Below are 26,647 nucleotides of genomic sequence, written 5' to 3'. Positions count from 1 at the left end.
AAATTGTTAACAGTTTAACGAAACAAATTGCTGAGTAAGTGTCCTTGAAAAAGGAGGATGAGAAGCTATTTTGAGACTATCTTTTCAACTGAAAGCCAATTTCATTAAGGATTCAGAATTTCCAAGACTGCTTCTCCTTTTTCTTCTTTTTGCAAATTAAAAAAAAAAATGTCTCTCTGCCTAGAGGACATCTTTTGGTAAAATTTTTTTTTTATTAATTGTGTTCAAATATATTTTGCTTCATTACTGAAAGATGGAAATGGCAACCCACTCCAGTATCCTTGCCTGGAAAATCTCATGGACAGAGGAGCCTGGTGGCTGCAGTCCATGGGGTCGCAAGGAGTTGGGCACGACTGAGCAACTAACACTTACACTGAAAGATAACTAAGTAAAAATTTCCAGTTGGCAGTTGATTCCTCCCAGTACACTGTAGGGTTTAATTCACTGTCTTCTCGTTTTTGTCATTGCTGTTAAAACATCAGCCATCAGGAACGTCTATGGCTGTTCTTCTGTAGGTCCTCGAGTTCGGCACACTTTTGAAATGATCTCCTGTCTTTGCTATTCTGCAGTTTCACTGTGACATGCCTAGGTGTTGGTTTCTTTCAGTTTTTCTGCTTCAGTTTTGTTGAGTTTCCTGAATCTGAGGACACGTGTTTTTAAATCATATCTGGATTATTCTTAACCATGATCTTTTTGAATATTGCCTTTTTTTCCCATTCTTTCCTCTGGGACTCCAGTTAGATGTTGGTTAGACTTTGTCACTCAGTCTTCCATGTCTCTTAACTTCACTTTTGAGTGAATGTGTGTATGTGTGTATATTTATACTATATATACTTAATATAGTTATTTAAAAATATATGTATATGTTTTATACTGTATACATTAGTATGTATATTTCATTTTAATTTCTGTTCGCTTTTGGCTATATCTTGGGTGTTATTTTTTTAGTCTTCAAATATATTTTGCTTCATTACTGAAAGATAATTTAAGTATCTCTAGCATCTGGTCCCATCACTTCATGGGAAATAGATGGGGAAACAGTGGAAACAGTGTCAGGCTTTATTTTTTTGGGCTCCAAAATCACTGCGGACGCTGATTGCAGCCATGAAATTCAAAGACGCTTACTCCTTGGAAGGAAAGTTATGACCAACCTAGACAGCATATTAAAAAGCAGAGACATTACTTTGCCAACAAAGGTCTGTCTAGTCAAGGCTATGGTTTTTTCCATGTTCATGTATGGATGTGAGAGTTGGACTGTGAAGAAAGCTGATCGCCAAAGAATTGATGCTTTTGAACTGTGGTGCTGGAGAAGACTCTTGAGAGTCCCTTGGACTGCAAGGAGATCCAACCAGTCTGTTCTAAAGGAGATCAATCCTGGGTGTTCATTGGAAGGACTGATGCTAAAGCTGAAACTCCAATACTTTGGCCACTTCATGCGAAGAGTTGACTTACTGGAAAAGACTCTGATGCTAAGAAGGATTGGGGGCAGGAGGAGAAGGGGACGACAGAGAATGAGATGGCTGGATGGCATCACTGACTCGATGGACATGAGTTTGAGTGAACTCCGGGAGTTGGTGATGGACAGGGAAGCCTGGCGTGCTGTGATTCATGGGGTCTCAAAGAGTCAGTCACGACTGAGCGACTGAACTGAACTGAACTGAAGTATAAAATTAAAGTTTAATTTTTCAGTATGAAATTAAAGTTGCTCTAAGAATTAAAATATACACCTAACTCCTTACAGTCTACTACAGAGTTAGCATTTTAAGACTTACTATAGAAGCCTTATTACCTTGTAGGTTCGTTTACTTGACTCCCTATATTATAGTTGTTATCTATAGTAAGTACATCTTCATAAATGGGAAAGAAACCCCAACATTTTGCTTGTAACACTCATACATATTTTTTATAATTTAAAGGAGAAAGAAATCCATTCTATTTACCCAAACTATTTTTGTTCTTCCTTTATTCCTAAAGTTCCGTATTTCCCTTCAGCTGAAAAACTTCCTTTAGCATTTCTTTTAGAGCAAGTCTTATGGTGATGAATTCTCTTACTTTTTGTTCATCTGCAAATGTGTTTATTTTTACCTTTATTCTTAAAGGATGTTTTCACTGGATACAAAGACCTGAGTTGACACTTCTTTGCTTTCCTGACTTTAAAATATTGTCTCACTCTTCTGTTCATGTGGTTTCTAATAATAGACATTTGAACCACTAATCTCTCATATGTACTGTGGCATTTGTTTTACTGACTTCTTTCAAGATATTTCAAAAATCTTTTATCTTTAGCAGTTTGATTATAATGCGTTTGGACATTGTTTTCTTAGAGATTATCCTGTTTGGGGTTTGTTGAGATTCTTGTGTCTGTAAATTTATGTCTTTAACCATATTTTGTGGAGTGTCCAGCCATTATTCCAAATATTTTTTCAACACCAATTTCTCTTCTCATTTTGGGATACAGATGCTTTAGTGTCAGACTTTTTATTATTGAAGAGGCTCCTTAGGCTTTGTTCATTAAAAAAGAAATTTTTTTTCTCTGTTTTTAGATAGTATACTATTGATACAATCTAGTATTCTAGTGATATGTCTTCAAGCTTCCTGTTTTCTCTGTCATTTTCATTCTGCTCTTGAGCCTACCCAGTGAATTTCAGATATTGTATTTTGCAATTCTAAAGTTTCCTTTTTAAAAAATATCTCCTGTTTCTCTGCTGAGAATGAATGCCTAGCTTTTTATTCATTTTAAGAGCATTCACCTTTACGTCATAGCTGATAGTTATAATAGCTGTTTTGTTCTTTGTCCAATAATTCCAACATTTGGGTCATCTTGGGGTTTGCACCTGTTCATTTTCTTTTCCCTTCACTTTTGGGTCTCTGGATCCTGTTATAATACCCTGGAGAATGTTGACTTTTTTTTATGAGGCAGTTAACCTAGTAACCTGGTTAAGTACAAATCAGAAGTTTTGCCTTGTCTCCTGCTAGGTGTGATTTTGTAGCTCTGTTTGTTCATCCTTTTGATGCTGGCGTAGCGCCTTAATTATTTTTTCTTCATCCTAACTAGAATTTTACTTTTTAAAAAATTATAGTTATTTACAATCTTGTGTTAATTTCTGCTGTAAAGTGATTCAGATATGTGTATGCAATATTTTTTAAAATTTCCTTTTTTAGTATGGTTTATCTCATTTTACTTGTTTAATCAATTTATTATAGGGATATTAATGCCTACCTAGTTATTGTTATCAGTCATGTCTGACTCTTTGTGGGCCCATGGACTGCAGCATGCCAGGCTTCCCTGTCCTTCACTAATCTGATGTCCCTTGAGCCTACTTGGTAGAGTATTGTAAAGATCAAATGAAGTAATGTTCATAGAACCACCTAATAGTACAAGGTCTGGCACATAAAGAGCCTTTTAGTAAATGTTGCTCTAGTTTCTTCAGATGGACTGTTTCTTTGCCTCACCTAATTGAAAATTTAGTTAAATTTCCTTTGCTTTACTTTGGCCCATTCTTAAGAACTGGCATTGCCACATATTGCATTGTACCAAATTACAGTGATATTTTCAAAGGATTTGCTATCATAGGATAAGTCTTCTTGGATTATCTTAGAGTCCTTTGTTAGAGGAATACACAAGTGATACATCTTTTTTGGTAGGAAAGTGAGATAGAATATATGTAACATAAAATTTACCATTTTAACTATTTTTAAATGGATAATTTATTAAAGTTATGTACATTCCCAATGTTGTACAACCCTCACCACCACTGTGCACTTAAAGGACTTGTTTGCCATCCCAAACAGAAACTCTGTACCATTAAACAATAATTTCCTACTTTCCTCTCCCCTAGCCCCTGGGAAACCTTGATTCTACTTTGTGTCTGTGTCAATTAGTCTGTTCTAAGTGCCTCATCGGAGAAGACAATGGCAAGCCACTCCAGTACTCTTGCCTAGAAAATCCCATGGACGGAGGAGGCTGGTAGGCTGCAGTCCATGGGGTCACTAAGGGTTGGACACGACTGAGCGACTTCACTTTCACTTTTCACTTTCTCACATTGGAGAAGGAAATGGCAGCCCACTCCAGTGTTCTTGCCTGGAGAATCCCAGGGACGGGGGAGCCTGGTGGGCTGCCATCTGTGGAGTCGGACAGAGTCAGATGACTGAAGTGACTTAGCAGCAGCAGCAGCAGCAGCAAGTGCCTCATTGAAGGAATCTTACAATATTTGTCCTTTTATGACTGGCTTATTTCACTTAGCATAATGTGTTCAGGTTTCATTCATGTTGTACCATGTATCAGAATTTCAATCCTGGATAAGCAACAAAGGCCTACTCTATAGCACAGGGAACTGTATTCAGTATTCTGGGATAAACCATAATGGAAAAGAGTATTTTTTAAAAATGTGTTTATATGTACAACTGAATCACTGTGTTGTACAGCAGAAATTACTACAACATTGTAAATCAATGAAAAAAGAATTCTATTCCCTTTTTCAGTTCAGTTCAGTTCAGTCGCTCAGTCGTGTCCGACTCTTAGCGACCCCATGAATCACAGCACTCCAGGCCTCCCTGTCCATCACCAACTCCCGGAGTTCACTCAAACTCATGTCCATCGAGTCGGTGATGCCATCCAGTCACCTCATTCTCTGTCTTCCCTGTCTCCTCCTACACCCAATCGCTCCCAGCATCAGAGTCTTTTCCAGTGAGTCAACTCGTCGCATGAGGTGGCCAAAGTATTGGAGTTTCAGCTTTAGCATAAGTCCTTCCAATGAACACCCAGGATTGATCTCCTTTAGAATGGACTGGTTGGATCTCCTTGCAGTCCAAGGGACTCTCAAGAGTCTTCTCCAGCACCACAGTTCAAAAGCATCAATTCTTCGACGATCAGCTTTCTTCACAGTCCAACTCTCACATCCATACATGACCACGGGGAAAACCATAGCCTTGACTAGACGGACCTTGGTTGGCAAAGTAATGTCCCTGCTCTTTAATATGCTATCTAGGCTGGTCATAACTTTCCTTCCAAGGAGCAAGCGTCTTTTAATTTCATGGCTGCAATCAGCATCCGCAGTGATTTTGGAGCCCAAAAAAATAGAGTCTGACATGGTTTCCACTGTTTCCCCATCTATTTCCCAAGAAGAGATGGGACCAGATGCCATGATCTTCGTTTTCTGAATGTTGAGCTTTAAGCCAACCTTTTCACTCCTCTTTCACTTTCATCAAGAGGCTTTTGAGTTCCTCTTCACTTTCTGCCATAAGGGTGGTGTCATCTGCATATCTGAGGTTTTTGCCTTTTTAAAGCTTATAAAAAGGTTATTCCCTTTTTAAAGCTGAATAATATTCCACTGTTTCCGTATACCACAACTTTTAAATTTTATCTGTCAGTTGACATTTGGTTTGTTTTCAGCTTTTGGCTATTATGAATAATGCTGCCATGAACATTGGTGTACAAGTGTCTGATTTTGTGCTTTCAGTTCTTTTGGGTGTATATAGTGACATTTATCCAGAGAAGGCAATGGCAAGCCACTCCAGTTCTCTTGCCTGGAAAATCCCATGGATGGAGGAGCCTGGTAGGCTGCAGTCCGTGGGGTTGCTAAGGGTCGGACATGACTGAGCAACTTCACTTTCACTTTTCACTTTCACACATTGGAGAAGGAAATGGCAACCCACTCCAGTGTTCTTGCCTGGAGAATCCCAGGGACAGGGGAGCCTGGTGGGCTGCCGTCAGTGGGGTCGCACAGAGTCGGACACGACTGAAGTGACTTAGCAGCAGCAGCAGTGACATTTATTTGAATTCATGCCTCCTTGATTGTCTGCCATCCATCAGTGCGGTCTGTTTTTTGACTTATAGATGAAATGAGTTTAGCTCCCTCTGTAAAGATTTCCTTTGTGGATTTAAATGTAGCTTGTTTGTTTAGCAAGCCATCAGAAATGTCCTGCTGTCACCTAGGTACCGTACTCTTCCTGGGAATACTAGGATGAAAGACACCTTCCCTGTCTTTTAACTGCTCAAAGTCTAAGGAATGCAATAACATCGAATTCAAACCAATATTAGGTGGCTTTTTTTTTTCTGAATTATGACTTTTTAATATGAAATATATTAGAGAAACAAGAATGAAAACACATATATCATCTGTTTAAAATTTATCAAAAAGAGTAAGTATATGAACTCCCTCCCATCCTGAAGTGGAAGTACCTCCGCAGGGCTGCGATGAAGAGAAGTGGTGAGGAGTGGGGAGAGATGCCTGCGAAGTTGAATTTGTTAGGATGATCAGGGAACGCCTGTGTGAGGAAAAGGCATTTTAGGGAAGCCTTTCAGGTGAGGAAGAACTCATCTTGCGATCAACTAGGACAAAGCTCTGGTGGAGCGCCTACCATGTCCTGTTGCTTTGACTGTCCATATTCAGCTTTGCATGGTCAGGTTTCAGCTAAACTTACTCTGGGCAGTCCATTTGAAATGCCTGTCTGTTGTCCAACATTCCAGATTGAGATGCTTCCATTTCTTTGTTCTTACGGCTTCTTATGCCTTCCTTTCACATTATTTATCTCACTCATCATTATTTGTGTAGGTGTTTGTTGAATGCCCTTTTCTTTACCCTAACCGTCCTGTGATGGTGGGCGAAGCTGTTTCCGAATTATTCACCATCCCCTGAGCATACCTGTCACTTAATAAGGACTTAATAAATATTTGCCAAAAAATGAAAGAATGCCATTTGAGTATCCTCTACAGGAGCATTCATTGTTGAGAGCTGTGGGGCTCAGACCTGGTATGACCTGTCTCATGTTGGAAAGTCAGCTTTTTCTTGGCAGGAGAATGCTGATTCGATCAACAGGGTGAAGATGAGTTCACAGAAGCCGAGTTTTTCAGGAAGTGCGTCCCAGGGTTGGCTGATTGGATAAGAAGAGAACATGGTCAGACAACCGTGTTCTATGTCTGGTTTTGAAAAGGCTGGTTGTCTGCCTGTCCTGGGAGTCAGTGTGTGGTGTAGACTCAGGAAGCAATTGATAACCCTGGAAGGTGAGAATCCAGTAAAGTAGGATAACAGGGCACAGTATTTTATTCCAACCAGCTCTAAAACAAGGCCCCTGCTCAGAATGAGTGTGGGGCATGGTGGGCTCGCAAAGGCTCAGATTTCAAATGTCTGTTTAAGAGGTTCTTAAGTGTCTTTTCAAGTCATGGGTCTTTTGAGGTCTGACTTGGATTAGGAAATAAAGATGATTCTCTCATCTCCTACCTCCCAGGTGTTGGCATTTGTGCTATAAACCTCCACAGTGAGACAAAGTCTGTCAGGTAGGGAGTTCTGCCCAGGGGATATGCAGCTTTAGGAAAAACTCACGCGAAAAAAGAGGATTTAGAATGGATGAAACTTTCAGAATCATCTGGTGAAAAACTTTCCTCTTATCGATGAGGCAACCATGGCCCAGGAATGGAAATAGCTTGTCTCAGTTCTCGGAAATATTTAAGGGGGGCACCTAAGAGGACCTGTGTGTGTGTGTGTGTGTGTGTGTGCGCGCGCGCTTAGTCACTCAGTTGTGTCTGACTCTTTGCGACTCCCCAGACTTAGCCCACCAGGCTCCTCTGTCCATGAAATTTTGCAGGAAAGAATACTGGAGTGGGTTGCCATTTCCTATTCCAGGGGATCTTCTGGAACCAGGGATTGAACCCACATCTCCTGTGTCTCCTGCATTGGCAGGTGGGTCCTTTACCACTAGCGCCACCTGAGGACCTGCCTAGTACCTTTCCTGTCAGAGACCCTTTTGCAAAACCCATAAGACAAGGGCTGGTTCCTCCTTTCTATAAAAGTATGTCCTGTTGAAACACTAAATTTTTAATCGGTATTTATCCAGAAGAGGGTCACGTGTGGTGGGGAGGGGTTCGGAAACCCATGGAAGCCTCAGGAACAGATGAACTTATTTGTTAAATAAATGTTTATTCCATATATACTATGGACCAGGCAGTGTTCCAAGTACTGTGGATATAAGTCCTCACTCTCCTGGGAGTTATAGCTCCAGGGAAAAACACACTCTACACAAGTGAACTTTTAACTGACTATGCTAATGGCCTGTGAATAAAATAAAACAGAGTAATGGGGGCGAGAGTGGTTGCGTATTGTACAATTAGGCTCCTTGGGCTCTTTTATGTGTGGGTTGTGGGATGGCCTCTCTAAGGAAGTGACACCTGAGCTGAAACCTAACTGGTGAGTAGGACCCAGCATGACCAGTAATGAGGGAGTGATGAATAGGGGGAACTGGGATAGGAGCTCGGCTTGGGTTAGAGAAGTAGCAGCAGGTAGCTGACCTAGACTTTGTGAGCCTCAGAGAAGTTTGGGTTTCTTCTTTGGTGCAGCCGGAAGCCACTGGATCCAATTAACATTTTTTAAAAATTTATTTTCTTTTGGCCATCATGGGTGTTCGTTGCAGCACATGGGCTTTCTGTAGTTGCCCTGCGGCATGTAGGGTCTTCGTTCCCCGATCAGCAATCAAACCCGTGTCCCCTGCAGTGGCAGGTGGATTATTAACCACCAGACCCCTGAGGAAGTCCCCTCTAGTTAACATTTTAAAGAGAGCACTTTGGCCTCTGCGTGTGTTTTGTTGTAGGCCAGGTGTGACATGATGTGGCTGTGGAGCAGGCTGGCAGGAGGAGAGATGCTGACAAGGGTCTGGTGTTGGACGTCTGAGAGCAGAGGGGGCAGAGGCGAGTGAAGAATCAAGTATGACTCCTGGGTACTGGCCTGAGCAACTAGGGAGGCTGTGATTCCCTTCACTTGAGATGGTAGAGCCTGGGGAAAGGTGAATATGTGATTGAACCTAGAGAAGACCAAGAGGTGAAAGAATTACGATTATTCTACACATGTCTGCAGGGTGATCCAAAGGGAATTTAACCTGTTCCACGTGATCCTTGGAGCCTGATCATTGCCAGCAGATGGAAGGGCTCTGGGAGGCACTTTTCTTGCACTGTTGATGAAGAGCTCTGTTTGTTAGAATGATCTAAGCTTGAGTGTGTACCTGCAGGGAGGTGATGTCTGTCCCCTAAATTGTTGATGCTAAGATCTGGGATCATCTACGAGTAGAGTGACCATTGTAATTTATGGTCCACATTGGGATATTTTTGAGAATAAAACGGGTTGCTCTTAAGCATGCCAGAATAACAAGTATACTTCTGGACTGTCCTGGTTAAATGAGGACCGTTGTTCATCCTGTCTTACATATTCATCCTAGGGATACTGTAGAGAGGATGTCTTTGGTTGGGTTTGGGTTGAAAGCAGGTATCCTCTGGGCTTCTTTCCAAGTCTAAGGTTCTGAATATCTTTGGTGTATTTTATTTCACAGAAAAAGTTGACGTTCCGCTTTTCTGGATTAAGTGAAGTACTCTTAGAATACAGGGAGATCAAGTGAAGTGGACGTGTAATAAGGGCAGCCTCTCCTGTGGAACATCCTTCTGTCACCCATCCTGCCTCACTCGCTCCTCCTTCTCCCCTCCTGTGGGACACATTTGCAGAGAGACACCCCCTGACTTTAGTTGGGTGCCCGTCTCTTCTCCACCCCTCAGGCCTCTCATAGGGCTGCTTAGGTCAGGCACTCATCAAAGGTTTGCTGAGTGTATAAATGAGGGAACGAATAGCATTGGAAATGGGTTCCTCAGCTCTCTTGTACCAGTGCCTATACGTGCTTCTTTTCTGAGTGCTTATGCTAAATCCGCACTGCAGTAAACCTGTTAGATAAGCTCTCTTACGAGGCTGATTTGCTGATTGAGAAAACCAAACTCAGAGAGGTTTAGTAACTTGCCAACTGTCACATAGTAAGTAGTCAGGATTGGAACCTACTAAGCCCTTGGCTCAAAGACCATCTCCTGTTATTCAGAACTTAACCATGACTGTTATGTAAGCAGTTCAAAGATTTTGAGAAGTTCTGAAATTAAAAAAAACTAATTTAACTTGATTACCTGAGTGCTTTCCTGGCTAGATGGACTGCTTCGATTGTGGAACTTCATTCCACCCGCCCCCTGCCGCCCTGCCCGCCTCCCACCCCCCCATAGCTATTAACATCTTGTGGAAGACTCTTGAAACAGCTTTTGGAAAAGCCTGGGTAGTAGAACAGACTTATAAATTGAATATCTGCGGCTGTGGTTTCTTTCCCTAGCTCTGCCACTACCTGCCACACTTCAGAGCTTATTTTTCCATCCTTAAAATGAGAGAATTTAGACAGTTGGCCTCCCTATCCCCTCACCTTTAAACCTGGCGGCTTGTAAGCCTGCCTGTGTTAAGCATGCAGCCAGGCTGGGGGAGCTTCTTAGGTGCCTTTTCTGCTTTCTGTCTTCTGTTTGACCTTTTTTCTCAGAAGCCTCAGAACTTGTAAGCCACGAAAACAAAGTACAGAACCAATCAAATGTCATTCAGATTTTCTGTAATTTCCCTGTTTTAGACATTGAGAAAGGCTTGTAGGTAAGCCAGTGGCAATTTAAGGAGCTTAAATGAAGCCGTTTTGTAAAGAGTTGTAATAAAAGCTTCTTTGCCTAAAGAAATAAAAACTTACTTAAAAAAAATAAACAGTATTTCTCTTGTTTACAAATTTTTTTTTAAAAGCCTCAGATCCCAGACCTAGAGAGCATTATGCTGTTAAATAAGTCAGACAGAGAAAGACAAATACTGTATGTTATCACTTATATGTAAGAATCTAAAAAATAAACAGATACGTATAACAAAACAAAAACAAACATACAGAACAATCTAGTGATTACCAGTGGGGAGAGAAAAGGGAGGAGAGGCGAGATAAGGGTAGGGGATTAAAAGATACAAACTGCTGGAACCTGAATAGATAAGGAACAAAGATATATTGTACAGCGCAGTGAAATATAGCCATTGTTCTGCAGTCATCTTAAGTGGAGTATATATTATACACCTGAAATGAATACAATATTGTAAATAAACTATACTTCAATAAACAATTTTTAATAAAAAGCCCCAAATCTACTTTCCCCATATTTCTGCAGGTCTCAATGGAAAATGAGTCAACTACCTCACTTTTAAAGGGTTCTTGGATGCTAACGATCCTTTATGCGTTTTTTATACATTGTCTATAACAAGTGACACTCTAGGCTTTCTGCTCCTCTCTTAAGGACATGTAAGAAATGTTTAGAGTGTACAAAACTGGTATTTCAGGAAGGCAGTGAAATCTATAATGAGGAATTTCACTAAGAACTGGAGCAAAAATGTTGAACATTTTCAGATTGGCCTCAAATTTCATAAATATTTGTAGTCTATGAAAAAGCATGCATTTTCCTCTCTCACATATTCTATTAAGTAGTCAAGGTACCTGATTTAGGATTTAATTTGAAATAAGCTGTCAGACCTTACTACCTATCTGTTTTCATGATGAATTTGTTTTTACTCTTTATTCAAGCCTACTTCTCAATTTTCTACATTTGTATTGTAGAAAATACAAATTGTATTGGGTGCTGAAGAAAGAGATTTTACTCGTTGTGTGCTTCCTATTCCACTTGATTCCTTCACTTGCATTTGATTCTCATCCAGTTTTATTTATACTTCATGAATTTGAACAGATCTGCGATTTCTTATTGTTCACTGGTGCCAGTTGAAAAATTCTCCCAGGCTGTTTTTATAGGGGTAACTGTCATGTTTATACTACATTTCAAAAAACTTCCATCTTTTTAATTTACTTGTCTAAATGCATTTAATTTTTAAGAGAACAGTTGTAAAGTTGTGAACTTGACATTTTTACACTTGAATGTGCGTATTATCACAGTGCTTTGTCTTTTTCCTGTGCCAACTTTATTCTGGGCTGTGTGTGTATAAGAAACATAATTTACCACTTCTGGCAAAAATAAAGGCACCTTCGCTGTCTTCCCCTTTCCTTTTCTTTAAGCTGTTACTACAAGTCTGTCTATGCCCCTAGGGAGAGGTGGGAAACGATGTCTTTGCCCTCTGAAGTCCATGTCTCAAGGGGACGTCAGTACGCACACGGATCCTATTTACATTGTAATTGGTTGCTGGCTGTCTGGTACAGCTGTTTCAACTTAAACCCAAGACAGTTGCTATGGAGATGGTTTGACTAGAAATAGGTCAAGCAAAGTCCTTTTCTCCCTGGATGTAAGGGAGTGCTGTAACTCAACTGCTGCTGCTGCTAAGTCACTTCAGTCGTGTCCGACTCTGTGTGACCTCATAGACGGAAGCCCACCAGGCTCCCCCATCCCTGGGATTCTCCAGGCAAGAACACTGGAGTGGGTTGCCATTTCCTTCTCCAGTGTGTGAAAGTGAAAAGTGAAAGTGAAGTCGCTCAGTCGTGTCCGACCCATAGCGACCCCATGGACTGCAGCCTACCAGGCTCCTCCATCCATGGGATTTTTTAGGCAAGAGTACTGGAGTGGCTTGCCATTGCCTTCTCCGGTAACTAGAAGTGTCTCAGTTGAACAAATATGTAGATGGGCAACCACATCCACCGCCCCCTACAGTTTTCTGTTTAGGATAAGATTTATCACAGATGCCAAACCACTCGTGTTGTTGCTGTGACTCTGAAAAGAACACATATGAAGACTCTTTCTGTTAAAAGGAATCATAGATGTTATAATTTGCAGTGCAGCCTTGTTTAACTGGCTTATGTATGAATCTCAAAGTTGCTTATTACATAAATTACCAAACATAGTAGAATAGCATTTATTTTGAAGACGTGACCAGGAGTTCAAGAACAAGTCTTTTCAAATATGGAGTTAACAGTGATATTTGAAAGAAGTTATCTGGTGACATTGGATGGGATTTGTTGTATGTTTGTCTAGAAAAAATGGCTTTCCCAGTACAGCTTGGCTAAGAAGAATGGTGTTCTGCCTGTAAGCTAAGTCCTCTGTTGTGGGTGACTCTGATTGCTTATCTTTCCTTCTTCATATGTCTGGTGCGGAAGTGGTTCCTGACTCTGCATCTGACCATTGTGATGCAGAATTACAGTCTTTCTCATAGGTGGGGGTGTCGTATGGTCCTCTCATAGGCCCCTAAGCTTTGTCTAGTATGAGGCTTCATGAATGTGGAGACAATTTTTTTATCTCTTTTTAAAATTTATTTGTTTTTTAATTGGAGGATAATAGCTTTACAATATTGTATTGGTTTCTGTCATACATCAACATGAGTCAGCCACACATACATATGGCCCCTCCTTCTTGAAACTCCCTCCCACCTCCCACTCCATCCCACCCCTGTAGGTTGTCACAGAGCACCGGGTTTGAGCTCCCCAGTCATGCAGCACACATGCCCACTGGCTGTCTGTTTTACACACGGTAATGCACGTGTTTCAGTGCCACCTTCTCTGCTCATCCCTCTCTCTCTTCCCCCAATGTGTCCACAGTCTCTTCTCTATGTCTGCGTCTCTATTGCTGCCCTGTAAATGGGTTCATAAGTACCATCCTTTTAGATTCCATTTATATGTGTTAATATTTGATGTTTGTTTTCCCCTTTCTGGCTTACTTCACTCTGTATCACAGCCTCTAGGTTCATCCACCTCATTAGAAGTGACTCACATTTGGTTCTCACAGCTGGGTGGGGAGGAGGATGCTACTGGCCTCTAGTGGGGAGAGGTCTGGGATACTGCAGGGCATCCTAGGGTGTACGGATCAGCCCCCTCCATCAAGGAGTTGTGTGGCCCAATAAGTCAGTAGTGCTGAGATGGTCTGTATTGGATGGGTTATTAAGAAATGTAAAAGATTTCAGGAAAGAATGACAGTAAGAGAACTGGAAAGCAGATATATACAATGAGAAAGTGTGTGTATGTGATGGGAAAGAAAGTGAGTGGGAACTATAGCACTGATGTGTGTACCTGGACCCTCCAATTTGAGTTTTACAGATATTTTTGGAAGAAGATAAAGTGAGTAGTTAGCCATGTAAGATAAGTATTAATATGTACAATAAGTAATTGAGAAACTCTCAATATACCAACTGTCTTAAGTCATACTCGCAGGATTCTGGGAGTTGAAGATTTCCTTTAGGAATGAAGTTTCTAAAAAGGGAACCTAGGCGCTCAATAAATATGTGCGACCAGAGTGAGTTGAGGGGAAGCAGAGAGGAAGAGGGAATGGACTCAAGAGGCCACAGGGGCAGCTGCCCCGGGTCTACCCCACACAAGCCAACTCTGTGGAATTTTCCCATTGAAGAAGGTCGGGAACCTTGGAGGACTTCTGCCATTAAGGCTTGTGTTGGCTGTCTTTACTAACCTGGGATCCAGCCGTTCCACTCCACAGCGTGCACTCAGCAGGAATGCTTCTGCATGTTTCCTGAGTCTTGAGCTACCAAGAATGTTCACAGAAGTAGCACCATTCACAGTTGCTCAAACTGGAAACTGCCCAAATGCCCATCAGCAGTAAATGAGATAAATAAATCCATTAAAAAAGTTGCTAATGATGGAATATTTCAAAACACAATAGGGTATAAGAAAAATAGGCATTCTAGTTTCCACTACCCAGATTTAACAAAGGCTAACATTGCCTGGCATGCTGTGATTCATGGGGTCACGGAGAGTCGGACACGACTGAGCGACTGAACTGAACTGAACATTTGCCATACTTGCCTTTTAAAAATTCTTTTTTTTTTTCTTTTTTAATTTGATAAATAGAACCTTCTGGTGACCTTAGTGTTGGGAATGGGGTAGAATTGGGTAAGTGACCTGAAGATCTTAAATGTTAAGAGTGGGATGACCTGGGCTTTCTCTGCACGTCTTCCCTTGATGTGGAATGAATTGCCTGTCACTGGCACTTAAATGGGCTTCCCTGGTGGCAAATATCAAGCAGTGTAGTCAGCGAGAACACCACCCCCTCACCCCCGCCCTGATTAAAGATTCCACAGTGCCACAGAAGAAAGAGGAAGAAGCCCTGCCTTTCACCTCTCCTGCTCTCTGAAAGAGAAAACACTCTGCAGTAGTGTCCTCAAAGGACATAATGCCTCTTTCATTGAGATATAAAAGAATTTGGCTTTTCCCATCAAATTGTGATTGGAATACCGTGAATGTTTTGATTGTGCTGATGTGAGAAAAAGAACAAGAACAGAGTTTGGTGTTCTCGGTGATTGCTGTAATTGTTAGCTGGGAACACATCCCCCATCTCTTCCACTCAGCCCGGCTCGTCAGGACGCAGAGGACTGAGAGCAGCATTGTCTTGGGGATAACTTGAGTCCATTCCGGTTTACAGCAGAAGAATAATTTGCAAACTTCTGTTCTTTTCTTAGTATTAGCATCACTGATGATGGTAATTTTTTTTGGTAACTCTTCCCTTGATTGTCATGAGGTCCATGTTGACTGCTTCCCTTTGCTGAGTGCTTGCTAAATGCTTGGCATAGTCCTAAGCCCTGGATGAATGTTTGGTTTCCTCGTAATAATCTCTGAGATAGGGATTGTTACTGTCTTCATCCTACAGTTGAGAAAACAGATGTAGGGAGGTTCAGTAGGGAGGTTGCCAACGGTTACCCTCTGCGTGGCAGAGTCATGATTCAAATCTCATTTTGACTGACTCCAAAATCAAGTTTTTAACCAATCTCTAAACAATCCCAGGTGGCGCAATGGTAAAGAATCTGCCTGCCCATGCAGGAGATGCAAGAGATGTGAGTTTGATCCCTGGGTCGGGAGGAGGAAATAACAACCCACTCCAGTATTCTTGCCTGGAAAATTCCATGGACAGAGGAGCCTGGCGGGCTACAGCCCACGGGATTGCAAAGAGTCAGGCACAACAGAGAAAGCACAAATGAATGAAAACGAACAAATCAAGGGCCACTTGATACTGGTATATGGGTTGACAGAGCTGTAAAGTAGGAGTTAAGGCCCTGGGAACAGGATGTGGGCTGAGCACTTCCTAATCCTTTTCGATTCAGGCTGCTTTGAGTCTGAGGTGGGGGACTGGGAGGCTGCTCTCCATTCATAGATGAGGACTTCGGGGCCAGATGAGCAGTGGATTTGCCCAGAGCCCAGAGCTCATGTTGGGCTGGATATTAACCAGGGTCTTTTGTGAACACACTCCAGCTCTGTATTCGGTGCTTCAGCTTGGTCTCCCACCACTGTGGTTGACCTTCAGCCTGGCACCAAGTTGTAAGATTAATGCTGTTTCCTCATCTTTTACATCAGAGTGGTCCCAGCTGTCCCAGTTGTTAGAGATTATAAAGGATTAGTCTTTTTAAGATTCTTGGAAAGATGTTACACCATTTAGATACATATTTATTTAATTACTTCTGTGCTTTATGATGTGAGATAATACCTTTTTAAAAAAACTTTTTATGTTGTATTGGGGTATAGCCGATTAACAATGTTGTAACAGTTTAAAGTGAACAACGAAGGGACTCAACCTTACATATACATGTATGCATTCTCCCCCAAAGCCCCCTCCCATCTAACCTGCCACATAACACTATGCCTTTTTTTGTTTTGGGTGCACATGTGGCTTGCTGGATCTTAGTTCCCCAACTTGGGATTGAAGCTGGAGCACAGCAGTGAAATGAGTCCTCACTACTGGACCACCAGGGAATTCATGAGATAATGCTTTTTTGTTGTTGTTGTTAGATTTAATTACATGTAAATATTTTTGATATTCTGGAAAAATGATTTGGTAATTCCATGGAAGTTGAAGACCTTAAGTGAGATTGTTTTTTTTTTCTGCATGGATTGAGTCAGTGTTTTTTAGAGCTAACCTCAGCTTATCCTGTGTTGCTCTGAGGTTGCAGCTGCTCCATGGTGGTTACCTGTGAAAGGTGCTAACTGGAGACACCCAGAAGGGCCCGACTCTACTGTCCTACACAGGTGAGACTGGTGGGTCTTAGCTTAGATGATACTTTCATTTCAAAAATCAGTTCCTGTGATGTTGAAGAGAAACTCAATGTCCATTGTCTATAAAAGAGTATGACGAACTCTAATCGGTTGGAAGGGAGATAGGATGGCTAGAAAGAATCAATGTATAGACCCAAACATTGTGTCCAGGTCATGGAACACTCTATTAAAGATTTTTTTTTTAATGTGGACCATTTTTAAAATCTTTATTGAATTTGTTACAGTATTGCTTCTGTTTTATGTTGTGGTCTTTTGGCTGCCAGGCATGTGGATCTTAGCTAACTGACCAGGGATTGAACCCACACCTCCTGTATTGGAAGGAGAAGTCTTAACCACTGGACCACCAGGGAAGTCTCTGGAAGGCTCATAATACATGGCCTCTTGCCATCCGCATTTGGCCTTTTAGAGGGTTCCTTCCTGTCATTCTTTCCCTGTTTGACAGACGTATTACAAATCTCATGATATGTAACCTTTACAGATTGTTTGTTCTTCCTCATGAGTAGGCCATTGTGAGGGCGGAGACTGCCTCACAGAGAAGTGGTGGTGTCTTGCCAAGTGACCACTGCAACAGCTAGGCCTTGGGTCCAGGACTCATGTTCTCTGCAGTCCTGGACTGACATACTTTGAAGCCACCATCTGACTGAAAAACCACAGAGCTGCAAGTCGGTCAGCAAGTCTCCAGGGTGGCAAAGAAATAATTATCTCCAGCAAAAATAGAGTAGCACTTTAAGCCCTGGAGGCGGAGAAAGGTTTGGGTCAGGACTCAGCGTCTCAACAGCCCAAGAAAACTGTTCTCCTAACCCAGTTTTTCAGATGGGATTCTCGATTCTCCGTTTTCAACATCGTTCCTGCTTACTGCCCTCAGTGTGAGGGAACTGGAAGTACATGAAATTCAGCTCTAGGGATACAGCTCCTTGATAAATGTCATTCTTTCAAACTCTTGAGTTGGTAGGCCCTGGGGTAGAAATAGACTCTGAGGTAGAAAGTGTAGGATTCTCAGATACCTCAGGTTGATGACCTCTTAGCTCCTAATATATAGCTTCTTTCTGAAATATCATAGTAGAAGAAAAAGCTGAGGACAGAAGGAAGACCCAGAGTGAAATGTATTTTATCCACTGAGTCCTTTTGAGAAAAGTGCATGTCTTAAAACATCAGTGCTGAGAACAGTGACTGGCATGTAAAGGTACTCAATAGATGCTTTGGAAAGAATAAGTGAAAGTCATGGTGTAATTACTATAGGGAATTCAAAGATGCTTAAGAGGGATTTCCCTGGTGGTCCAGTGGTTAAGAATCTGTCTGCCAATGCAGGGGATGTGGATTTGATCCCTGATTCCAGAACTAGGATCCCACATGCCACAGGGCAACTAGGGTCTCATGCCACAACTACTGAAGCCTGTGTACTCCAGAGACCATGCTTCACAACAACAAAAGCTACCACAATGAGAAGCCCATGCACCACCACAACCAGAGAAAGCAAAAGAGTCCTTGCATGGCAACAAAGACCCAGTGCCACAAAAAAAAAAAAAAAAAAAGTTTAAGAAATGGGCCAGGAATGTAGAGTCCACTGGAGAAAGAGTGAGCAGGAATTAAAGTTATTGGTGCTGAATAAATATGTTTATCCCCTTATTCTTAAACCTCCCCCTAATCTTCCCTGCCCCACTATACTGTTAGAAAAAATAGAGGCTTACTTGGAATATGCAGGAGTGAGGCAAATAGAGCAGACTCATCTACAGCAGAAAGACAAGAGTTTAAAGCCAAGTATCACAGATTGGATTCTTTCGAAACAGATGCTGAGACAGAGCTTGGTGTGCAGACTATTTATTAGGGATCCACACCTGTGGGAGGGACGGGGAGGAAGCAGGATTGGGCAGAGGGAGAAGCCAAGACTGCAAAGCAGGTCCAGGAAGTCCCAGCCAGTCCCTTGGGGGTAGGGTGGGGGTGGGCTCTGGGGTATAAATGACCCATAGGATCGAGCTATGGGTGAACCCACACGGCTGTGCCTTTATGATCCTGCTGTGGTTGGTCGTTGGTGACTGTGAGGTGGTTCTTTGCAACTGTCCTGAAGGTGCTGAGTGCCGGAAGCTTCTGCTCATACCATGTCCAGCAGCTGCAAAATCATTCTTTCCTCACAGAAGAAAGCATTGGTTGGGGCACCTGGCTGGTGCATCTCCACACCCACTGCACCAAGTGAGATTCTCTGGCCTGCCAGCAAACTGGAGTAATGTTTCCAGTCTTGTGCCAGGAGGGATCATAACCTGTTTGGGAGCCTGGGATGTCAGAAAGCCCTGGTGGAGGCTGACAGAAGTGCGGTGGGACAGGGTGGGGGATGTTGACCGGGGGACCAGGCCCACCTCCGGGTCACGGATTGAGGTGAAGGCGAAGATGGGCGCTTGGCTGGAGCCCGTCCCTGTTTCCGGTTCCGCCCGCCTCACCGCGTGCTCTCTGTTCCCAGGCCCAACCACCCGGTTCTGCACGTCTCCTGGAACGACGCCGTCGCCTACTGCACGTGGGCGGGAAAGCGTTTGCCCACGGAGGCCGAGTGGGAGTACAGCTGTCGAGGAGGCCTGCAAAATAGGTACTTGGAGGGTCTCCCCTTTCTCAATAGTGTGTGGATCTTCTAAATCCACAGGAACTGACTCTGGACAGTCGATTTAAAACCACAACCACCAGGGCAGCTCTTTCCTACTGGGCTTTGCTCACGCTGGTGAAGTTCCTTAGAAATACCCAGGAAGAGGCGGGCGCATGTCTGGTGAGGTGGCCGCCGGCAGCGCAGTACCATCCTGGTGCCACGTGGTCCTCCTTCGAGCCCCTCTGGCAGGCTGCCTTCGCTTTTAGGGATTTCTTATTTTAGGCGTCTCCTGAAACATCAGTATTTCTCTGCTTCCAGAGCCATGAGACAGAAAACTCAACGATTGGGCCTCAGCTTCTAAAAAGGCTCCTTAAAATAGTGAAGGCTGTATAAAAAAGTGCGGTGCGATGGTGCCCCATTGTGCTTCCGTGTAAGTCCAGAATGATGGCTGCTCTCCCAGCCTCCTGTAAGCCCCTCTTTTAGTGAGATGATTTATATCAGGCCTCCTGAGTCCTCGGGACACTGATGTTGTTGTGAGCTTTACATGATCTGGTTGTGTGGAAGTTAAAACTTCTGATTAAAGGCTTTATGTATTAAATAAAATAACTCCCTTGGAACAAGCGAGCAATGTGCTCTCTCCCCTTTGACTGCCTTCTTCTTCTTGACTTGTGTCCAGAAGCCTGTGCATGTTTGACAGGCTCATGCCTGTGTCTCTTCTGACAGACTTTTCCCCTGGGGCAACAAACTGCAGCCGAAAGGCCAACATTATGCCAACATCTGGCAGGGCGAGTTTCCTGTGACCAACACCGGGGAGGATGGCTTCCGAGGGACCGCGCCTGTGAGTAGCAAGGTTCAGAGGGCTGCAGCCACAGCGCACCGAGAAACCGCTGGAAACCGCTAGAAATGAGGGAGAGTGTTGCTCACTCTCTGCTCTACGTCCCTTCCTGCCTTCATCCACTACCGCATGAGGCAAATACTAATACTTAGGGGTTCTTTTTCGTGACACCTTTTTCTTTCCGATTCTATAGTACTGTAGAAACTTAAAAAAAAAAAAAAACAACAGAAGAGTTGCAAAGGAGAAAATTGAAAGAACCTGGAGGAATCTTACCACCCAAGATAGATAATCCCTACTAGCATTTTGGTGCAATTCCTCCCATTCATTTTCGGTGTTAATGGTACTAATAATTGCTAGGAGTTAATCCTTGCAGTGTGCCAGGCATGATACTGAGGTATTTGCATGAATTATCTCAGTTAATGGTCCACTCTGTAAGGTAGGTACTGTTATCCCCATTTTTTCAGGTGAGCATTCTGAGGCACAGAGAGGTTAACTAACTTGCCCAGGGTTACACAGCTGGAAAGCCACACATCTGGGATTTGAAACAGGTCGGTTTGTTTCTAAAGCCCATGCTCTTAACTACCATAGGTGCCAGTGTAAATGTTTCTTGTGTTTGTGTGCCTATATATTTTTTACATATTGCTTTGGGGTCGTACTATTATATTTAAAATCCTACTTTTCTTCCCCTGTGTAATATCAAGAACATTTTGTCTGGCATTAGCAGTTCTTCACAAATACATGTCTTTTAGCAGCTGGATAGCTTGTCATTTGAATTAATCCTAATTTATTTGCCCCTTATATTTGCAAAGTTACGTCAGTTTTTTTGCTGAATAACAACATCTTGTGCATAAATATTAAATTGTATCTCTGATGATTTAAAAATATTTTTTATTGAGGTATAGTTGATTTACAATGTTGTGTTAGTTTCTGCTATACAGTGAAGTGAATCAGTTACACATATGCATATATCTGTTCTGTTTTTAGATTCTTTTCCCATACAGATCAATTGTGAGTATTGAGTAGAGTTCCCTGTGCAATACAGTAGATCCTTAATAGTGTGGTGATTTTTTAAAGGTAGATTCCTAGCAGTGAAATTAGTGAGTCAAAGACTAGAAAACTTTCTTGGTAAGAGTTTCAGATTTATGACCAAACTGTTTTCTGGAACGCATGTAGCATGTTTCCCTCCATGAGTATTCCTTTGTGTCTATTTTTTTTTTGGTCAGCAGAACCATACGCTAATGAAGCAATGGTAAAAGCATTTTATTTTTTCTTGACACATTGAGCAAAGATGTCTTGTGGTGGGGAAATAGCACCTTACTGGATTTGTTGTTACAGAGGATAATATCCTTTCAACACTCTTTCAGACAGTTGTCATTTAAAAAAATATTTGTGTTTTTAATATTTGTTCACACAAAAATAATTCTTCCAAAATTTATTTATAAATGTAACACACATATGTTATTTGGAGCATGACCAAATGATTCCAGAATTTCAGCTGAAATAATAAACAAGTGAGAAAGACAGACAACATTTGGAAGAGACGAGGGATGAGAAGACATTTGACTTTTCAGAACTTGAAATATACTTTGAGCCATATAGTTAAAGCATTACAGTTGTTTTTGCAGGGGTGCAGAAGTAATGTAAAAAAGTTGCATGAGAATATGTTGCCTTTAAATAGGCATAGGAACTCACATGTGTGTGCTTCTAAAATTTCATATGTATAAGTTAGGTATGTGATAAAAGCATCAACACAAACCAGTGGGAATTGGATGTATTTTTCAACAGAGGCAAAATTTATTTGCTACTATACAGCAAAGTGAAGTTGGTTCTTTTCAGGTTTTCTTCTGAATAGCTTGTGTTCTCAGGGGCACATAGCTTTATTCAGTAAAATGAGTGATTAGAGACCTTGGGGTCTAAGAGATCTCAACCTTTTTCTCAAACTGTACATGGGTAAGAAGGCCAACTCTTGTCTCATGGGCCACTGTTGGTCAACAGAACCTGTGCTGCAGGATGAACACAATAAGGAGCCTGATGCAGATGCTTAGGAGACCCCAGGAAAGGTGACACGTGATGCAGAAGCAGGACACTTAGCTTTGAAGCATATATAGCATAGGCTTCTGATAGACCAAGTAAATTACATAAGCACCTGTCAGTCATAAAAGACCATGAGAATCTGTACTGGACAGTTATGAATATTTTACAGCACTTAATGGCTACAGAATTTCACGTCACTATTTAGAGAGACGAACTTCCAAGGAAAAAATCATTTATTCTCAAGTCAGTGCATCTTCTCAGAAAATAACAATTTCCATATGAAATAAGGATACTTTACAGATATTTAGAGTTGGAACATTTAACTGGGGATGTTCAGCAGATGTCTGCCTTGGAGGATATTCAACAGAACTTACCTGAAGAATTTGCATGGAAGTTCCTAAGACAAAATTAGGAGATTCACCAGGAGCTGACATGAGAAATACGACCTGAAGAGGAAAAAAAAACAGCACATTGTAGAGGGGTCACTTCCACCTTTGGAATGAGACTTGACAGAAGATTGGTACCTTTAAAGTGGGACTGTTTATCTCAGGTCCTCCTTAGCTTCCTTGTTGTGTCCACAGGCCTTGGTCCCTTGAGAGCAGGAATCGAACTTCCAATGATGGGATGGACTACAGTGAAATAGCTCCCTCACCTGCTGTTTTATTTTATTAGTTACACTCTGGTTTTAAATTGAGTGAACTATTCTGACCGCAGTGAACCTAAAGAATTGGTTTTCTGTTTGATTGGGCCTCTGTTGTAGGTTATTAGTATGTTTTGGTTTTCATGCATATCTGCTCATTCACCTGAAGATAAACATGTTGGAAGTATTTCTTCTGAGCTTTCTGGAAGGACGTTTTGGTTGGTGTGATTAACTGCACAAAGAGCAGTTAAAATTTTTATACTCTCATGTGGTAATTTTGGGAGTGGTGACCTCCAGATTTTACCTCACTTAAACATCCAGTTGTTTACAGAAGGAAAACCCCTCAAACCTTTCAGCAGATGCTGTTATTAATGTTTCCTCATCTTAGGGTTTAACAGCACCACACAGGCTAACTTGCTTGCCCAGCGTTTGTTGTGTGTAGTCGTGTAACGAGGACCGTAGGCTGGCTGACCTCCATAGTCTGCTCTCCAAGTCTGAGAGATGGTTCCTGCCCCCACTTCTCCACTTCGTTCATTCCATATTTCGGTTGCTCTCATGCCCCTCGCTCCTTCCCATCTTTTTGCTGAAACAAGTTATTTTCTTCTTGTCCTTCCAACTATTTTTTTGTCTTATTCTTCCTCATTAGCTCTGAATTCTTGAAAGAACAGTTTATGCCTCTGACCTCTTCTCCTTCACTGTCTCTCTGACCTTTGACCTCTGACCTTGATTCCCATAAGATGCTTCTACCTTTGTGGAGGAGGGTTCATCTTCAGCTCAAAATCTCTCCCTCTAGGGAGTTTCTGCATATTTTCTTTCATTCTCTTACCCTACTAATCCCACCCTGCCTTTCTAGATGGGAAGTTTTTAATTTTGGGCATCATCATTCTTTCTCCCTCATTAAAACTCTTTCACGTCTGTGTCATCAAACCCTTTCTGCCTTCAGTCGACATGCATGGAATTACTGAATGAAGCAGTGAATAGGTACTGCTGTTTCCATAATGAATGCTGAGTTTGGAAGCAGAGTGGTAAAAATTTTCAGCTTTCCTCATCATCTGGATTAAGTTTTTTTTGGAGTAGCATCATAACTTTATTGAAGTGCCCTGGATTGCCCACATATCAGATGGTTCCACATTTATGTGTAGATCTAAAACCTTCTGAAGCCAAGTAGGAAATTAATTTTATTCCTTTTAGTTCTACTTCATTAATTGAGAAAAAACATGAACTTACAAAAAGATTTTTTAAAAAGAATCTCAGTGATAACTTCATATTTTTTTCACTTAAAAAATAAAAGTTTCCTTCATTTATGAGCATTTCTCATAAAATATGTTAGGAAAAAGTTTTGAGTCCCTAAAGTAGCAAAACTTGTTCTGTATGCATTTACTATTCAGTCAAAGGTTTTTCTCTGGTCCTCCTCCCCACTTTCCTTTGTACACAAGCTTTGCACTTTGGTACCATGTCTGTGACATAATTATGTGGCAGACTATCTGATCTGCCTTTGAAATGTGATGTAATTGCTGGCTGAAGAGCCTGTGCAGCTTACCTCATACTTCCAGGTCCCAGGGATTGCAAACTTTCTTTGTTTTATAGATAGCACTTGATAATGAATTCACAGTTTCTCTATAAGAAGAAGTCCCATCAGTGTTTTGACAATAATGACTCAGGCTTAAAGATAAGCTGGTGAGTTGGAGGGGGCTGGTGGAGAGGACAGAATTGGCTTGAGGTCTCTTCATGCCTAAAGATGTTGTGGCCAGCAGAGCTCAGCTGTGATGACAAGACTCATATTGGGTATAATGCCGTTTCTCTTATGCTTCTGAAGGTCTACAGATAATTTACCTGCCACTTCTCAATGAGATACAGATTTGACTTGTGATCCGTACTAGTCTCTCTATTAAGAATTATTTCATTGACTTTCTTACCATGTAACATAAACTCTTCTTAGGTTTCTGAACTCCCTTTGAGAACTCAAAGCTGAAAAATATCTTCCTTTGTTTTTATATTGGCCAGATTGTGTTTTCACTGTTGGAATGAAAATTCATATTCATACTTTGAAATAAGAGGTCTTTGTGCATTTTTATACTAAAGAGGCTTTCTAGACAAGGTGAGTAGATTGACAACATTTCCCCCTTTTTTTAATTTTTAGGTTGACGCCTTTCCTCCCAATGGTTATGGCTTATACAATATAGTAGGGAACGCCTGGGAGTGGACTTCAGACTGGTGGACTGTTCACCATTCTGTTGAAGAAACGATTAACCCAGTGAGTATCAGTCTCAGAATATGTATTATGAAAAGGTTACACCCATCCTTTGGGCAGATTATGGTAGGAATTTAGTGTGTTTTGGCTATTTATGTACTATTGAAATTAATCTTGGAATTTCCCCAAAGAATATTAAGCACATCTTTTTTTTTTCAACCTTAAGGCATTGTGTAGAAATGTCTATGGACATTTTATATGCTGCTGGATCGTTACAGTGATAATGATTTGAGGAAATCTGCCTATAACTTTAGAAATTATATTCAGCCTCGTAAATGTGATCAAAGTGATGAGACATATAAATAGCTAGCAAAATTCATTAATGTTTGTTAATAACTAGTGAGATCTGGTAGGTGGTATTTATCATGCTGCTAATTGCTTGAGTTTTCATTGGCTGAAATTTTGATTGAAGAACATTGTTTGGAGAAAATGAGAAGGATGTTTTCTGGGTGAATGTTGAATCAGGAAGTTGAGTCATTTGGTGATTATTTCCTGAACTCCACAGTATATCAGTTCATAAACCTTGGAAATGTAGCAAAACTAAGTTAAATTTTACCTTCTCTGGCATGGGAGGACTATTGACTGCAGCTCGTGGGCTACTCTGCCTCTAAACCCAAGCTCTCTCAGCATATATTATAATTTAGACACTGTAAGAATTAGGACATGAGTTTGAGTGAACTCTAGGAGCTGGTGATGGACAGGGAGGCCTGGCGTGCTGGAGAGTCGGACACGACTGAGCGACTGAACTGAACTGAACTGAAGAATTAGGTGTGCAGGTGGGAAGTACTTCCTTTAAAAAGAACATGTCTGAGTATTTCTTGTGTGAACAGATTAGGGGGGAAATGCCATTTAAAAATCCTATCTCTAGAAACTAGACATTGATAAGTCAGATCCAGGAATATATATTTTTACCCAGCTAGCTAGACTGGGAACTTAATATGCTTAATTTTAAACCTTAACCTCTTGAAAACTTACAAAAGGTAATGATAAAGACAATTAATTCTTTGATCTCTTCTCGGTGAGGTTAAACAGCTCAGAGTAGTTGAAGAAATTGTCAGACTCTGTGCCTCGGGCCATTTTTCTTCCAGAATTTGGGCATAAATTTGTGTGATATGCTTGATTTTTCTTCACAGAATAGCACATGAGTTGCTCATGAATAATCTATAGACAGAAATCTCCTTTCTTGGGGGCAGATGAAAAAGCTGAGTTCTTCAGAAATGGTCATTTCCTCCTTGTTTTCCTTGGCAGGGCTGGTGGAATTAGTGGTCAAAGGCAACCCATCTCTCCAACATAAGAATAAGGTTGTGAAATTTTCGGTGGGTTTGAGGTTGGGAGACGCCATTCTCTACTGGCACAATGTGACTTGGCGTTTGCTGTCAGAAGCAGAAATAGAATTTTTTTCTCCCCTTAGATGAAAGCATCTGCATGTTTGGAAAGGGTGCACAAGGCTTCAAAATTCTGGCAAGTTGTGAATGTATTTCTGTGACCATCTGTTGTTGAGCTGAGTGCTTATTAGCTTTCAGTTTTATA

At 41.5% G+C, this 26,647-nt stretch overlaps 1 protein-coding gene across 2 annotated transcripts in view; it reads left to right on the top strand.

Moving 5' to 3' along the window:
* The window catches only part of SUMF1 (sulfatase modifying factor 1), a 95,521-nt gene that overhangs the window by 21,681 nt on the left and 47,193 nt on the right, over positions 1–26,647 (top strand). The window contains exons 4-7 of one of the 2 annotated variants that reach the window (XM_088831784.1): positions 16,679–16,761; positions 19,241–19,363; positions 20,081–20,195; positions 25,007–25,120. In XM_088831784.1, the coding sequence (XP_088687910.1) occupies positions 16,679–16,761; positions 19,241–19,363; positions 20,081–20,195; positions 25,007–25,120 (435 nt within the window). The remainder of the gene's footprint in view (positions 1–16,678; positions 16,762–19,240; positions 19,364–20,080; positions 20,196–25,006; positions 25,121–26,647) is intronic. The other variant, XM_055414361.2, reaches the window with a different exon arrangement.

This window comes from Moschus berezovskii, chromosome 24, assembly GCF_049115385.1.
Source record: "Moschus berezovskii isolate FMDL1 chromosome 24, NW_MosBer_1.0, whole genome shotgun sequence".
Classification (NCBI taxonomy): Eukaryota; Metazoa; Chordata; class Mammalia; order Artiodactyla; family Moschidae; genus Moschus; species Moschus berezovskii.
The sequence above is the reverse complement of the archived record's forward strand: the minus strand, read 5'-3'. Positions and strand labels throughout refer to the sequence as shown.